General features: G+C 36.8%; 1 protein-coding gene, 1 long non-coding RNA gene, 1 other non-coding gene and 1 pseudogene across 3 annotated transcripts; 2 read left to right on the forward strand and 2 right to left on the reverse strand.

Annotated features, from left to right (window-relative positions):
• Positions 1 to 223: 223 nt before the first annotated feature.
• LOC137959087 (vesicle transport protein GOT1-like) lies at positions 224 to 4,010 on the reverse strand. Its single transcript, XM_068806385.1, has 8 exons — positions 3,950 to 4,010; positions 3,778 to 3,856; positions 3,371 to 3,441; positions 1,140 to 1,231; positions 941 to 1,021; positions 764 to 861; positions 587 to 668; positions 224 to 499 (listed from the first exon to the last, which is right to left on the reverse strand). Exons 3-8 carry the CDS (start codon positions 3,399 to 3,401, stop codon positions 461 to 463), a joined length of 423 nt encoding a protein of 140 aa, XP_068662486.1. The 5' UTR covers positions 3,402 to 3,441; positions 3,778 to 3,856; positions 3,950 to 4,010; the 3' UTR covers positions 224 to 460.
• LOC137958619 (4-alpha-glucanotransferase DPE2-like) lies at positions 3,884 to 12,468 on the forward strand (annotated as a pseudogene).
• Positions 11,613 to 11,715, forward strand: LOC137960665 (U6 spliceosomal RNA). The gene has a single exon (XR_011114217.1). It is a non-coding gene; the product is annotated as a U6 spliceosomal RNA (small nuclear RNA).
• A 687-nt stretch (positions 12,469 to 13,155) lies between the features above and the next one.
• LOC137959061 (uncharacterized) lies at positions 13,156 to 14,619 on the reverse strand. Its single transcript, XR_011114035.1, has 3 exons — positions 14,338 to 14,619; positions 13,765 to 13,910; positions 13,156 to 13,668 (listed from the first exon to the last, which is right to left on the reverse strand). It is a non-coding gene; the product is annotated as an uncharacterized lncRNA (long non-coding RNA).
• Between the last annotated feature and the right edge of the window lie 258 nt (positions 14,620 to 14,877).

The following is a 14,877-nucleotide window of genomic DNA, read 5'->3' on the forward strand; positions in this document are numbered from 1 at the left end:
TTTCGAAAAATCTCAATGAAATGGGTAGTGACTCCAGGTAAAGCAGCCCTATTCACAAACATCCAAATATCAATTGCAGCTGAATGAGATTCAAGACAATGACAAGTAATCACGATATTGCATCACTTCGCTCTTCTCCTGTACGCTTGTTGTTGGAAGCACCGTTTCATGTTTGCGTTATTCTATATTTACCAGTAAAGGAACAAAGGGAAATTTCTTGACAGAGAGAAATGGTCCACCTGATGGCCTCTCCTCCTAAAAGGAAGATTGCTTATGAGCAGGCTGGCATGTAGCACCAATCAAATTGACGGCATAATCCCACAGAAAAAAGGGGCAGCTTGAATTATACAAATCTACCTACACACTAGTTTTTTATCACAAAAGAGCTAACGCATAGCTCCTGTCTCCATTCAGTTTTTAGACAGATTGTCCACACGTAGCTTGATACAATTTTTATTCTTCACACAGGAACCCTCTTGGTTCTGTAGCGATCGAAGAACTGCAACAAAAGATAGTAATAATAAACAACCACAGTTTACTAAATATTTAAGAAAAAACACACACACAAAAGTAAAAAACCACTTACGGAGGTGACAAAAGGCTGCTGGAAAATCCAACCAAGAATAGGAATCCTCTGCAGAAACACAGCCAATGTAGGCCAGAAGCCACTGTCCAACAGACCTCTCGCATTAGGAATAGACAAGATTACTAAAAAAATTTAAACCACACAAAAACTCAAGAAAAAGAAAATAAATTTACAGACCTGAACAGTATAATAAACCCATATGCCTCCAAAATCATGCCAATAACAGGCCACCCTACAAGAACCAGAAAGAAGCCCAACCCAAAAGAAATCGTACCCTGTCCAAAGGAGCACTCATTAGAAAGGAGAAAAATTAACAAAGAAATAAACACAGTAGGAACACTAAATTCGTTTGACCTTGTAGTGTTGGCGTTTCATGAAGAATTGCATGGTAGATTTTAGTCCAATGGTTAACATCACCCCTGACAAGAAGAGGATCTGATTAAGTACCACAAAATAAGGCATTGTTAAGATGTGCACAAAACAGGCAAGAAGCAAAATAAAAGAATAAGAAACCAAAAAAATATACATGCGCTAAGTCTAACGGGCTACTTACATTCCCCATAGCAAGAAGTCCTTTGTCGAAGAAGAAAATAATCCCCAGGAATGAGAAAAATATCCCAAAGCTCGTCAATCCAAGTCCAATTTCTGTTTAAACATTAGATATCCAATGTTAGAAAACACCCAACATTTCAGATAAAACACCATAAAATTAGTTAGACAAGGCTTCAAATCATCAGCAAGAAGCAGCAGCGCACAAGCAGGAAAAATGGCAACAGTGTCAGACAAGGATATGTGTTTTCACAACACAATGTAAAGAGCAAAAGATCGTAATCCTCCTAAAATCAAACTTACACTTAATTTTTGGTAAATTAAGGAGCATGTCTCTAAACTGAATTGTTTCAGATGCTTTTTTACTTCCTTTAATTCTGAAAAAAATAACATATTTTCTTTGGTAAGAAAATTTTGCTAGATTCATTGATCAAATTGGACCTAAACTTTTCCACATCATGCTGCTCTTGATGAGAAAAAAGTCCCAAAATCTCAGATTACTGGTTCTCAGCTCCCTTGTAAAAATACCTGCTGCAGAAACAATCATGGTATGCAGGAAATACATCAGTTGAACGCAGAGCTGATTGCAGATGCAATGAAACAGGAGACCCAGGTAGAAAGGAGAGATGTAGGAAAGAACTATCTTGCCATAAGTACACTGATGAAATGAAGATAGAGAGACAGAGATAGAGGCCGATAGGACAAGACCAACAAATAGGAAAGACGCTATAAGAAACATATATCTTGCCACATTACCATAAGTAAACAGAGGAAATGAAGGGAGAGAGAGAGATACACACAGAGGTAAGAGACCAGGTGAAAAAGGACTTGGTTGTAAGTGAAAGACAATGGTCATAAGGGAGGTATTTAAGAGTCAGAAAAGGTTAAATAATAAAACTCTATATGATAAATCAAAGGAGGGAATTTTTTTTTTTAATGAAGCTTCACTCTGTAGTTGGACAAGGTTAAAATAATGAAGATTATTTTAACTCTAACAAGGTTAAAATAAAGAAGATGACCATTTTCTAATTTCTGTCATACACATCTTACAGGTCTTGGGATTTCTGAAGAAACCCAACTATCATAATTTGTACAACAGCAACCCATTTTTTGCTTTTCCTTCAATTACCAGAAGTCGATTCCTTCAAACTGATCCAAGAAAATTTTTGTTCGAGTCTAGCTGAGACATGAAGTAAGCATGAAATTTTATATGTTGAAGGAGGGTGCCTGAATAGATTACTTAAAAAGAAATCCAATTTGTTGGAAGATATGAATAAGTTGGGGTGTCATTGATGTAATGAGCTTATTTTTTTTGTCTCTTATTTACTCTTACTAGGGTGATGGGTATATTTGTAATATTGATACTTTTGGCATCTATAAATAAAGCTTAAGGGGGAGGATTTGGATAACTCCACAACCCTATTCTTCTTCCTCTTTTCTTTCCCTCACATGCACTCATATCTCTCCTCTTCTCCTTGATGTCTCTTCTCCCTTCTCTCTTCTTCTCTTCTCCCTTCTCTTTTCTTTCTTCTTCTCCTTCTTCCTTCTCTCCTTTAATCTAAGATTGTTATTTATGGAATTCAGAAAATCAACATGGTATCAGAGCTATGATTGAAACGATTTGTGTTTTTTCTCTGCTCGGTTGATCAACGGATGCATGAAAGGGTTACCAATATGAAAAAGGTGTTTTTCTCAATTCATATAAGTTGTTTCTCCACTGTCTTGGTTATTTTTTGTTCACTATTTGAAGTTTTAAGAACGTGCTTGGAGTTGAGAAGGATAAAATATCAGAGTTCTTATACTCTTCTCCTCATGCATATTATCAGTCTCTACTTTTTTGCTTCTTCATGAACCGAGAGTTCAAACTATAAGTGGATGAGATTATATGTTCTCTGTTGTTGTTGCCGTTGATCAGTTTAAGAGCTTCATTGACTGGTTTCCGTAAGGGTTCTCTCAAAAGATTGTGCACAAATTCTTAAATTACTATCTCCAAAAGATCTATCCTTCCAAAAACTCTAGTTTCAAGGGTAAAAAACAATTTATACCAGTATAAATATTGTGCACAAATTCTTAAGTTACTTATAAAGATTGTACACAAATCTTCCTTTGTTCTTTATGCACGAGACTACATGTACATTATCCCACTCGTTAATAAGTATCCATGCAAATATACAGGTTATTCTTGTATCATAGGAAAGTAGAGTAAAATAATAAAATATAAAAAATGGGCATTACTTTTCCGGTCATTCATCTCGAATGAAACCATCTTGCTGTCTGTAGGGAACGCGATCCGCAAAAAGCCTCAACTGCGTCATGAAACGGAGCAGGGGTCAAATTTATGAATGAGAAAAACCATTTGACAATAACATCCATAGCATCACTAGAAATTGAATCAAGAGGCGGGATGCCATCTCCCGACTCTGAGGTGGGAAGTAAAAATTGTTGTGGTCTTATATTCGGTAAAAAACATGACGGAGATCTTGAGATTCTTGCCAACAGAATTTTCGAAGAGATACTAAAAATTAAATAACTACTCCTTTGACACTAATCATTTGAAAAAATAAAATTTAAAAGAATTACAGCAGCAATGAGCCAAGAAAATGAAATTGAACACCATAAGATGTCAAACAGCCAGTACAAACCTGCTAATTTTTCCTCGCGAAAACAAACCAAAGGGTTACACTCGGCTGCGAACAGAGAAGGATTGAAACAGATCCCAACCTGCTTTCCGGGAAAAAGGAATCTCTAATGAGTCGAGAAAAATGTTTGTATGTTCGCGCTATCCGGGAGAGGCAGACGAGAGATGGGCGTCACCTTATTTCCGTTTTGAAGGAGAGGTTGCCCGATTGGAGGTTTCGTCGAGCGCTCGTCAAGTCTCAACTAACAAACCTACAAGGCTGGACACGCTTTATCTTGGCCAACCGGGTATTTTTCAAATCTTCTTTTATCTCATGTATTCATTTATTAAATAAAATGATATTATTTTTATAATAATAAAAATAAAGATAATGATATTATTGTAAACTATAAATACAATGAAGCAAGTGAGCTAAAGTTGGTTAGACGAGATTCAAAGTGACTTTTAGAGAAACCACGAAAAGCGTCCCAAGGGCCCAGCGATTGAAACATGGAAGCTGGTGAGAGTGGTTATGTTTTTATGAATCGAACCAAGAAGCAGGAAAGTAGAAACTCAAAAAGATACAGGAAGTTGCCACAAGAATCCCGAGGCACCTCTGTCCAGGTCGCCGACTGTTACTCTCTTATCGATCATTTTTCATGCAGCCAAACAAATAAATGAAGAAGGAAGACCCAGAGATGTGATCTTCTTATATTGACAAATGATTTTTTTGTTTCTTCATTGAAAACAAACACCCGCCTCAGTGAGCTCTTTTTTCCTCTTCAAGCAATATTTACTCTATTAGAAATCTCATTGAAAAAATCTATTGGATCTAATTGAGATATTTTGGCTATCAAGTGTGAGACGGTTCCATCTCTTATTGACTGCAGTGATGTGTTGCAGATTTCCATATCGTGTCATTTCATTCTTAAAATCTCTTTGAAAATTTTGAGTACTTTGGGTGTGCTCTAATCAGTTCTTCTCTTTACGACTACTTCTATAGTCTTTAGCTTTGTTTAGATTTCCCTAAAATGGGTGGGCCGATTTCTGTGAAGAAGTCCCTAAAAATGGTCAACTTAAATCAGATTGCCTTACTACACTCAATGGGGGCAAAGTATTCAAGTTTCAGGCTCAGAACCATTGCTTGGTTCTTGGAATGTGAAGAAGGGTCTCCCTTTGTTCCCATTCCATCAAGGTGAAGAACTTATTTGGTGCGGTAGAATTGCAGTCCCAAAAGGATTCAGTTGTGAGTACAGTTACTATTTAGTGGATGGCGGTCAAAATGTTTTGAGATGGGAAGCTGGCAATAAGCGAAAGATATCTCTTCCTAATGGCATTCAAGAAGGAGAGGTGCTGGAGCTTCATGATCTTTGGCGGGTAAAGTTAATCATCTTGTGTTGTTTCTGGACGATCACAAGATAAATTTTTGTAATTGTATGTTTTATTATTCTGGTGCTCTTTTTATTAATGGATGAAAGAAAAGCCGATATTTGAATTGTTGGCATTGGGATTATGTATTTATTGAAAAGTCGAAGTAGTCAATTTTCTGTTAAGACAATTTTCTCTTCACAAATAACGGATGTTGGAGGGTCTGCATTACTTTGGAAAATGTACATGCTGATGCATCTTTAACAGTTACATTTTCTAATTGATGAATTAAGAATGGGGAGGTGTGGTGATTCTATGAAGGAAGAAGGAAACTACTGGACACGCATGGGAACTATTCTGCATCAAATTTGCATGAACCTCAAAGAGTTAGATGATCAACCTTCTATCTACGGACCTTTTGTAAATGAAACATAATGAAGGTCCACTAAACAAAATCCAGAGTGTCTCTAATCTTGATGCAAAACACTCATGGATTTGTCGATCCTTTTTTATCTATATACAACATTTGAAAGGTATTCTGTTAGGTGATTGTTTGCTTTCCTGAAAAAGAGATCGTCGCATGTGTTTCAATTACCTTGCAGACAGTCAAATACATCGGGGATTGTTCCTGTTAAATTAGAATGACATGTTTATGGCAACTGCTCATGTAGTTCTCCATATGAGGCAACCTTACTATTGTTCCTATTGGTCTGGAAGTTGAAAATTGGTCTGCGTTGTGGACATTACATGGACGTACAGCAAGAAGTATTAACTTGTACAGAAGTAGAAAGGACACCTTAAGACTAATGCTTTTGGCAGGCCTGCTTTAATTTCCCATGGATGAAGGCAGTTATTTATGTTGCTACTTGCTTAAACTGAAGGGGAATATTATTTAGACAACAACCTGTTCAAGACTGAATTAGGATAGTCTTTAGCAAAGTCTTTGTGATTGATCTTAAGAACATATGTTATCAGAGGAGAAGACCTCAGAGTAAGAATTATGAATATTGGTTTATGAGATAGAGTCTAGAAATTTATGTTGAAGTAATTTGAATATTATGGGAAAAAGTTTCAGTTTTTTTTTTTCTGAAAGTTGATCTTATTAAGAGAGAGAACAACGAGAAACAATCTCAGGGGAGCTAGCCCCTAACAACATGGGAAAAAAGTTTAGTTATGCTTTACTGTCTTCTTCAGTTACGTATTTCTGTCCTATGTTGCTTAAACATTTGCTACCCTGATCTGGGGGCACTCTAGTACACCAAAGTGATTTTCCAAACAAGAAGACCAGTGAATTATAGTGGATTTGTGCATGAGCTTCTTTTTTGTTAGTATCTGCAGCAAGCAGTTCTTAAGTTTCAATTATAGGATTTATTTTCCATATCTTTCTAAGAGCTCAAATTGCATTTCCTTGGTTTTCTTAACAATAGATTGCACATATAAGTACTGTCTATATGACAACACAGGTAATGCTTCGTTGGAACCAGGCCCCAATAGGGAGCTATCTATTGAACCAGCAGCAAATAGCTTGCCAAGATACATTTCTGTGTCTGATGGCTCTTTTCAGGTAAAGTACATGATAATCAAATAATAAGCTATAAATCTGGATTCTCTCATGGTTTTGTTAGTCTGATACAATTTTAGCAGGCTTCTTCTTTCAATGGTGTTGTTGTGGCTATTTTTTGGGATTTTGTATATTTGAGTGAAATTGGTGAAAATTTGATAGAATATGAAAAATTGTGGCGATAAGCAGTGAACAAAAGCACCAGATTGATTCACTTTGAGGGGAATTGTCCTCCTAACCAGTTTCTTTGAGGGAAACCAACATCTTTCAAGGATGAGCTTTTGGTTGCAATTTCTGGACTTCTTCCATCCAGGGTGTCATCTCCTTTCTATTCATGAAAATTTTCAAATTTATAATCTAGTCCATCTTTAAAATAGTTATAAAAATACCTCTCAAATAATTATAGAAACACCTCAAAGGACTACCCTAGACCCATGACTTGACCTCCTAGCCTACTGATCATGTACCTAATATGTACCTATTATTGACCCCCTTGTGTACTAAAGAAATGGCTACACGGGATATTCTTAATGTGAGGTCTTGGTTTCAACTTTCAGAGATAATGGGTTATTTGGGTGCATTTATGAGTAATAAATGTTCAGAAAAACAATATGGTATACATTTCCATACTTTATACTGAATTTGAATAAAAGTGCTACTTTTAAGGGGGTAATATTGTTTTTGACAGGAAAAACCATGGAGAGGTGCTGGTGTGGCTATTCCCATGTTCTCTGTTAGGTCAGATAACGACCTGGGAGTTGGGGAGTTTCTTGATCTGAAGTTGCTTGTGGACTGGGCAGTTGAGTCAGGCTTTCATTTGGTTCAGCTTCTACCAGTTAATGATACTTCTGTACATGGGATGTGATGGGACTCGTATCCTTACAGGTAATTGTGACCACAATTGTGTTTCTATTTTTATTTAAACTTAAGTAACCTATATTACTCTTCAACGTTGTGAACCGTTAAGTTTAGGTTTGACTTATGCCTTAAAGTTATACTTGTGTACCAACAGCTTGCTTTCTGTATTTGTGTTGCATCCCTTGTGTTTGAGAGTAAAAGCACTTTAAAAAAATATTCCCGAAGATATTAAGGTGCTGATTTTTCAAACTTAATTCCAAGAAAAATAATTACTTATGCTGCTCTTTTCTTTACATGCTACTGCTCATAAGTCTGTACTGCATTTACCTTTGTCTATTTTACAGCAAGAGATTTCAAAGGAAAAAGAACGCCTGGCTGGAAAGGGAAAGTGGCTTCTTCTTTGACCCATGATGCAAGTGAACAAATAAGTAAATAGAAAAATAAAAATACAGCTTTTATTCAACTTGAAGTAATTCATAATTTAGTTCTCATCAACTAAACATAGCCAGCTAAAGGCCTTTGGTCATGAGTTAAAGAGGGTTCCTCTTAATGTTGTTGGTAGACATAATATGCACTGTGACCAAATTATGTTCGTTAATATTAAACAGAGTGCAAGTCTATGTATTGACGTACTTCTGTTTATCAATGAGTCTTCAGGATGTAGATTACGAGGCAACTATGGCAGCAAAGCTTTCAATTGCCAGAAAAAAATTCTCTATAGATAAAGACAAAGTACTTGCTTCCAGTTCCTTCCAGAAATTCCTCTCTGAGAATGAGGTACCTCTATCATATTTTCATCAGATTATCCCGATTTTCGTAATATTATATTTTTCAATTTCACTTGTCACCTGATTTGGGATCCTGTTGTTTTGTCAAACATTAACACATGAAGATCAAACACCTAACTAATTCTTCAAAATTTGGTGCACAGGAATGGCTAAAACCTTATGCAGCATTCTGTTTCTTGCGTGATTTTTTTGAAACATCTGACCACACTCAATGGGGTCGTTTTGCTCATTACTCAAAAGAAAAGGTGAGCTTATCTTCAATCTCTATTATCCAATGACTATGAGCATATTTATTTACTTGTCGATTACTTGACCTCTTCATTAATGAATGGCTGCAGCTTGAGAAGCTTGTGTCAGAGGGTACTTTGCAGTATGACATAGTATGCTTTCATTATTACATTCAGTATCAATTGCATCTACAAGTGAGTAGACACCTCATATCACTGGCTTCTTCTTTTTAAGTCATCATTCTTTTGATGGGTTTTGCTTACTTGACCAGTTGTCAGAAGCTGCTACTTATGCAAGAAAGAAGAAAGTAGTCTTATAAGGTGACCTACCAATTGGAGTAGACAGGAATAGCCCAGATACATAGGTGTACCCTAACCTATTTCGGATGAATACAGCTACTGGGGCTCCACCAGATTATTTTGATGAAAATGGGCAAAATTGGGGTCTCCCCACTTACAATTGGGAAGAAATGTCAAAAGATAAATATGCTTGGTGGCGTGCTCGTTTGACCCAGGTATGTTACATTCCTTCCTTTATTGCATTTGTATGCATAACTTTTCTCCTGTTCAAAAATTTGTTTAACTCACATATTATTGAACCAACAGATGGCAAAGTATTTCACAGCTTATAGAATAGATCATATATTGGGTTTCTTTAGGATCTGGGAGCTTCCGGAACATGCTATTGCAGGTTTAATTGGAAAGTTTCGACTATCCATAGCTCTGAGTCATGTAGGCATAGTGAACTAGTTCTCTGTCCCAAACAGAGGATTTCAGTATAAATACTCTAGTTTTGGTTTCAGCAACATATTTTGAGCCATTAGAGAGCATCACTATTTTGAGGACCACTCTTAATTTGTATATAATGTAACAAGTTTGAAAAGTCATAAAGTTAAAACTGTAATTTCTTAATAAGAGTTTCTTTTGACATGCACTAATTCTATGGGAAACAAACCTTTGTAGGAAGAGCTTAAGAGGGAGGGAATATGGGACTTTGATTGTTTAAGTCATCCATATGTTCGGCTACAAATGTTACTGGTTTTCTCTCATATCCCATTTTCATAATAGTACCTTGATATATGTGATGTTTATTGCGGCTTGCCTGTGACATTCTTTCTTTGTTGAGCAGCATATATAATGCCAATTGTTTGTGCATATGTTCCTACAGGATAAGTTTGGTGTGCTTTGGGCTGTTATTGCTTCAGTTTTCTTTGATGAGTATCAGAAGCAGTGCTACAAGGTTAGGACCATGGTTCCAAACATGTCTTTAGAAACTAATACCTTGTTCTGCATTATATCTATTTTATAAGGTGGTTTCAGTAGTTCTTTATTGTGATTCTCCAAACTAGGAAGCTTATTCATATCCGGTTTTTTCCTGTCTGTTTACTAACAGTTGAAAAAGATTCTATATTAGATTCTCTTTCGAACTCATCAGTCTGATTGCAATATTTAGTACTAATAAAGCTGCACTGGTTTGTTTATCAACTGATGGGTTTTGGCTTTTATAGTTTAAGGAGGACTGACACAGAGAAGAAAATTGTTTCCAAGCTTAAATCATGTCCTGATCGATTATTATGGGCAGACAAAGAGGACAAAATACAGAAGGAGCTCTTTGATCTTCTAAAGGTTGTTTATGTTGTTATATACAATAAAAAAATGTAAATTTTTCCTCTTCCCTCTGGCTGCTTCTGAGGCACTGATCTAATATGGCAGATACTTCTGTATGCTTAAGCAGAATGTTGTCCTCATAAGAGATCCAGAAGATGCGAGGAAATTTTATCCACGTTTTAATATGGAAGATACATCCAGCTTTAATAGGTACCTCCATGCTGTCACTTGGACCACTCTACTGTTATACATATTGTTCATTTTAGTCATTTATATTTCTTAGATAAAGATTATTTCATGTTTCCTTACAAGCTTTTCCGTGATGCAGCAAAAATGTTTTGAAGCGATCGTACTATGATTAGATGCCCTCTGGCGCCAAAATGCACTGAAGAATCTACCTGTTCTCTTAAATTCATCAGCTATGTTAGCCTGTGGAGAAGACCTTGGTCTCATACCTTCATGTGTCACCCGGTATGTTCTTTCAGAGTCTCTTCTTAAAACCAATTGCAAAGCCAAGTTAGGATGTTAAATTTGCTTCAGTTATGACCTTCCAGGTTATGCAAGAGTTGGGATTAATAGGCTTACGGATTCAGAGAATGCCAAGTGAGCCAGACTGAGTTTGGTATTCCATCTAATTAGAGCTACATGACTGTAAGATTTTACTACTGAAGCCTGTAATGGATAGAGGTTTTGGGATAGGTTTTGTAGTTTCCAAGATTTCAGAGGTCTCGTAAAACACTTAGCTTGTGAATTTTGTCAAGACTTGTACAACATGCTGAGGGGTTTATCCTGTGTTTAACTGATGTGAATAAAACTGATGATTTTTTGAGGCAGTACCTTTCTTCTCGGGTCTTTCAGTAAATCCAAAATGGATTAGAAAACTGAAGTAGACCTGGTGAAAAATTTTAGGGGTGTGCTCCATCATGCCATGACTGCTTGACAATGCGAGCTTGGTGGGAAGAAGATGCAGAACGGAGGGAGCGCTTCTACAAGACGGTGGTAGGATCGGATGAGATACCACCCTCTCGCTGCATTCCTGATGTTCCTTATTTTATCCTGCGGCAGCACTTTAACGCCCCGTCCATGTGGGCAATTTTTCCTGTCCAGGTATTGGTTCACTATGTTTCCACATGGTTCCTATTCTTTATATTGCAGGTCCAACAAAAACAGTAAAGGTTAAGGTTAAATTCGGAACGCTTGTTGAGTGATCAGGACTTGTTGGCCCTTAAAGAAGAATATACAATCAGACCTGCAGCAGAGGAGACGATCAATGACCCCACAAACCCAAAGCACTACTGGCAATTCCGTAAGTACAGCTGTGACTTCCAAAACAAATTTTATTTGTTGAAGGAAGAGGAATCTTAAATATTTATATGAATAGGCAAATCTGCAAAAGTGGACGGTCTCACCCTTAAGAAAACCCTTAATCCTAGAATCATGAGCATGCCAGGTCTTTCCAGAGACACCAAATAAAATTGGAAGGATGAAGAGAAGATCAGCATGTCCTCGTCATGAGGATGGCAGGCACAACTTGACAAAATGTCTCCATTTTTTTTCTTCTTTTTGACAACTATAAGAAGAAAAAGAAAACTTAGGTGATCGGCCCACTTCCAGTGCAGCAATTAGATGAACAATAGAATTCAAACGGTACATTTTGATGCTTCCCTTTTGTTTGAATACTTTTTACTGTATAATAAAGCTTCCAAGTTTGCTTCATGCTTTTGCTCAGTTCTCTAACCAGCAAAATTGTATTCACTGTCTGTGCATGACCTGAACAATTGATTTACTCGGTTGAACCAGGTTTACATGTCACTGTGGAGACTCTTAGAAAGATAAAGAACTTACGCAGGCCATCAAGGACCTTGTGGTTAGTAGTGGAAGGTCATACCCTCGAACAGGAACAGCTGTTATGGTGACCGTATCTGAGAAGATACATGGAGAAAATGCAAGAGGAAAGATATCTCATCTTGTTCACTCAAACGGAACACAGCTCACAGAAGTTGCTGCTGCATGTAAGTAGGTTCCTTAATGGGAAGGTCGGTCCAAGAATTTTTCAAGAGATTATGCTTTTCATACAACTGCAGTCTTGGAAGCTGCAGTTGTACTATTCTGTTCTCTACTTGTTGAAAGATTCACACTGGGTTAGCACAACTCTGCAAGGGTGGCATTGAATCGAGCCCGAACCTGTTTATGTTAGAGCTGGATTTATTTAAATATTTAGAACCCGAGTTCGAGCCTAGCCCAGCCCAACTTCGAGCCTAAAATTGTAATCAAACTCCAGTTCAATAATTTTAACTAAGTTCAAGTTCGAGCTCCAACTTTAGGATTTGGTTATAATTTAACTAAATCTATATAGTTGGAATCCTGTATATATATATATTGGGAATTACTCTATTTAATAAGTTGAAGGACCTCCCGAAAGGCCATTTTGACCTTCACAATAATAGAAATACAACTCTATTCTCATAGAGAAATCATTTCAACCAAATCCCATTTCTTTGATTCCTGAGCTTGAAGTTGTTGTTGCCTATTGTATATATCCTGCATCACTGATTTTTTTCGGGCCGTCGTTAAGTTAATGAGCCGGTACGCAAGTTTCTAAACCGAACTATGGTTTACTTGAGCTTGGTTCGTTAACTTAAACGAGTCCGAACTCAATCTCGAATTCAATTTGAGATCAAAATAAATCAAATCAAATCAAATCGAGCTGCTTGCGAACAACCTCGATTCGAGGTCACCCCTAGCTTGCACTTACTTACATGTTGGAATCTTTGAAGAGGATCTGGATTCTTTATCCATGGTGTGCATTCTCCATTGGTTGGGGCAGTTTTTTTGTGTTTTTAAGTTGGACACAGACAATGAAAGAAATCAAAATCCATGGAAACTACTTTGGTGCAAAGAAGAAGCAAAATAAGAACAAGAGGAGGAAAAGGTGGAGTTTTCTTGAAGAAAAGATGAAGAAAGAGACCAGAAGAACATTAGAATACTGATATTAAAAAATAAAATAAAATCGAGGGTCAAAGCTTTGATACAAATACTAAGTACATAAAATAGTTTTAAAAAAAAAGTTCACCTCGTCTCCTACTAAAATCTCCAGTGAGTATCATATCCGATGCACCTGAAAATATAACTTTGGCAAACGTCTTTCTTGCTACCTGACTTAAAACCTGTCTTTGCTATCTCCCAAAGCCTCTCTTCTCTTCGTTGACTGGAAACTTTTGTTCCATCCAAACTTCAGGTTCCATTTAACAGAATATCTCCTAGCAATTTGGCTTCGGCAACTTACCAGACCAAAGCCTTGGTAATTCTGCAGGCTTTCAACCTTTCCAAAGAGAGTTAGTTCATTACATCGTGAACCCATGGATGAAATGAAAAACAAAACAAGGAGGGAAAAATCCACTGCTGTCTGACCATTTACGATCCTCAAGGCGCTACCATATAATAATTGTAGTGGAGAATCAGCAATTACAACAGCACCAATCACCACTGCAATGGGAAATGCTCATCTACAACAAAGAAGAGTTGGGTGAATATAAATCACCAGTTACACATTAATGTCTGTCTTCTCCTCTGTCATAAAAATAGGAATGAGGAGGCACAACCTTTCAACAAAGAAGAGAAAGATATTGCCGGATGGCTTCGTCTTTCTGAATCTGTGCCTTTTGAGCTTTACGAACATCTGTATCATTGGCACTCTTCGCCACTGCAGGTTGGTAAGTTCTGAATCTTCGTTTTGGAGCACCACAAACTACACAACAGAAGGAGCAAAATATCATCACATGAATCATAACTTTCCATTGGCACCAAATAATGAGATTCGATTTCAAGCACTGAAAATATTAAGAAATTGGGCAAAGAGAACCAGGTACCAACAATTCAGCCACATCAATAACTTGAAGCTTTAGTTGAAGCCAGTAAAATTCTTTAGGATAATGATGATCAACAGGAACATAGATTAGAAATGGGACCGTCCAGATAGTCGCAGATAAAAAATAAAAAAATCATTGTTCCATTAGTGACAAAAAAAAAACAGAAAATAAAGAAGAAAATAATTTATCTATATTCCGTCACTTCAGTAAGGAAGAAGATCGGGGAGGAAAAAATCAGAGATAAAGAAATCAAAGATAAAGAACAAAGAATAAGAAAGCGAAATAGAATAAAAAACCAAAACTTACCAAAAGGAGTAGATTGTACTCTGATCTTCCCGAGCCCCGAATCTCTATTTTTGCTCTCTCGCAAATTGTTGCCAAATCCTGATTATCCTGAATTCTTGATTCCAAAGAATGAAACCCGATGGATGAAGTCGCTCGGGTCCTTCTTAAGTTCACGCGAGTTGTCTAACTAAACCATAATTCGTTCGAACTCGGATCGTTAACTTAAACAAATCCGATCTATATCTCGAATTCGGTTCCATGCCACTTCTACGTCTAAATGCTCATACCTAAAATGACTTTCTATTTGGAGGTGTAAATGGGTTCTGCATTCGTGAAGAAGTCTTGGGTTCTAAGTCTTATTTAGCTAATATTTTGAATTTCTTAATATCAATTTGTTTACGTTAGAATCAATGAGTGTTGATTCCGATACTTTTTGGCTCATAACTTATCGGCTGATATTTGTCGGATACGAAAACCTGGGAAGTAAACATGGGTATCATGTGTTTTCATTTCACTGCTCATGCTCACAAGTAAACAGCATTTATTAATATCAAGATAGAA

Source organism: Aristolochia californica, unplaced genomic scaffold, assembly GCF_029961685.1.
Source record: "Aristolochia californica isolate CCGP_79_NKW_82.1479 unplaced genomic scaffold, dmAriCali1.0.hap1 SCAF_3, whole genome shotgun sequence".
NCBI lineage: Eukaryota > Viridiplantae > Streptophyta > Magnoliopsida > Piperales > Aristolochiaceae > Aristolochia > Aristolochia californica.

Coding starts and splice junctions, on each gene's coding strand:
- LOC137959087 (XM_068806385.1), bottom strand. CDS start 3,401: ATGGTTTCATTCGAGATGAATGACCGGAAAA. Junction 1,232..3,370: donor CGAGATGAATGACCGGAAAA/GTAATGCCCATT, acceptor ATGTTTAAACAG/AAATTGGACTTGGATTGACG. Junction 862..940: donor TGAAACGCCAACACTACAAG/GTCAAACGAATT, acceptor TCCTTTGGACAG/GGTACGATTTCTTTTGGGTT.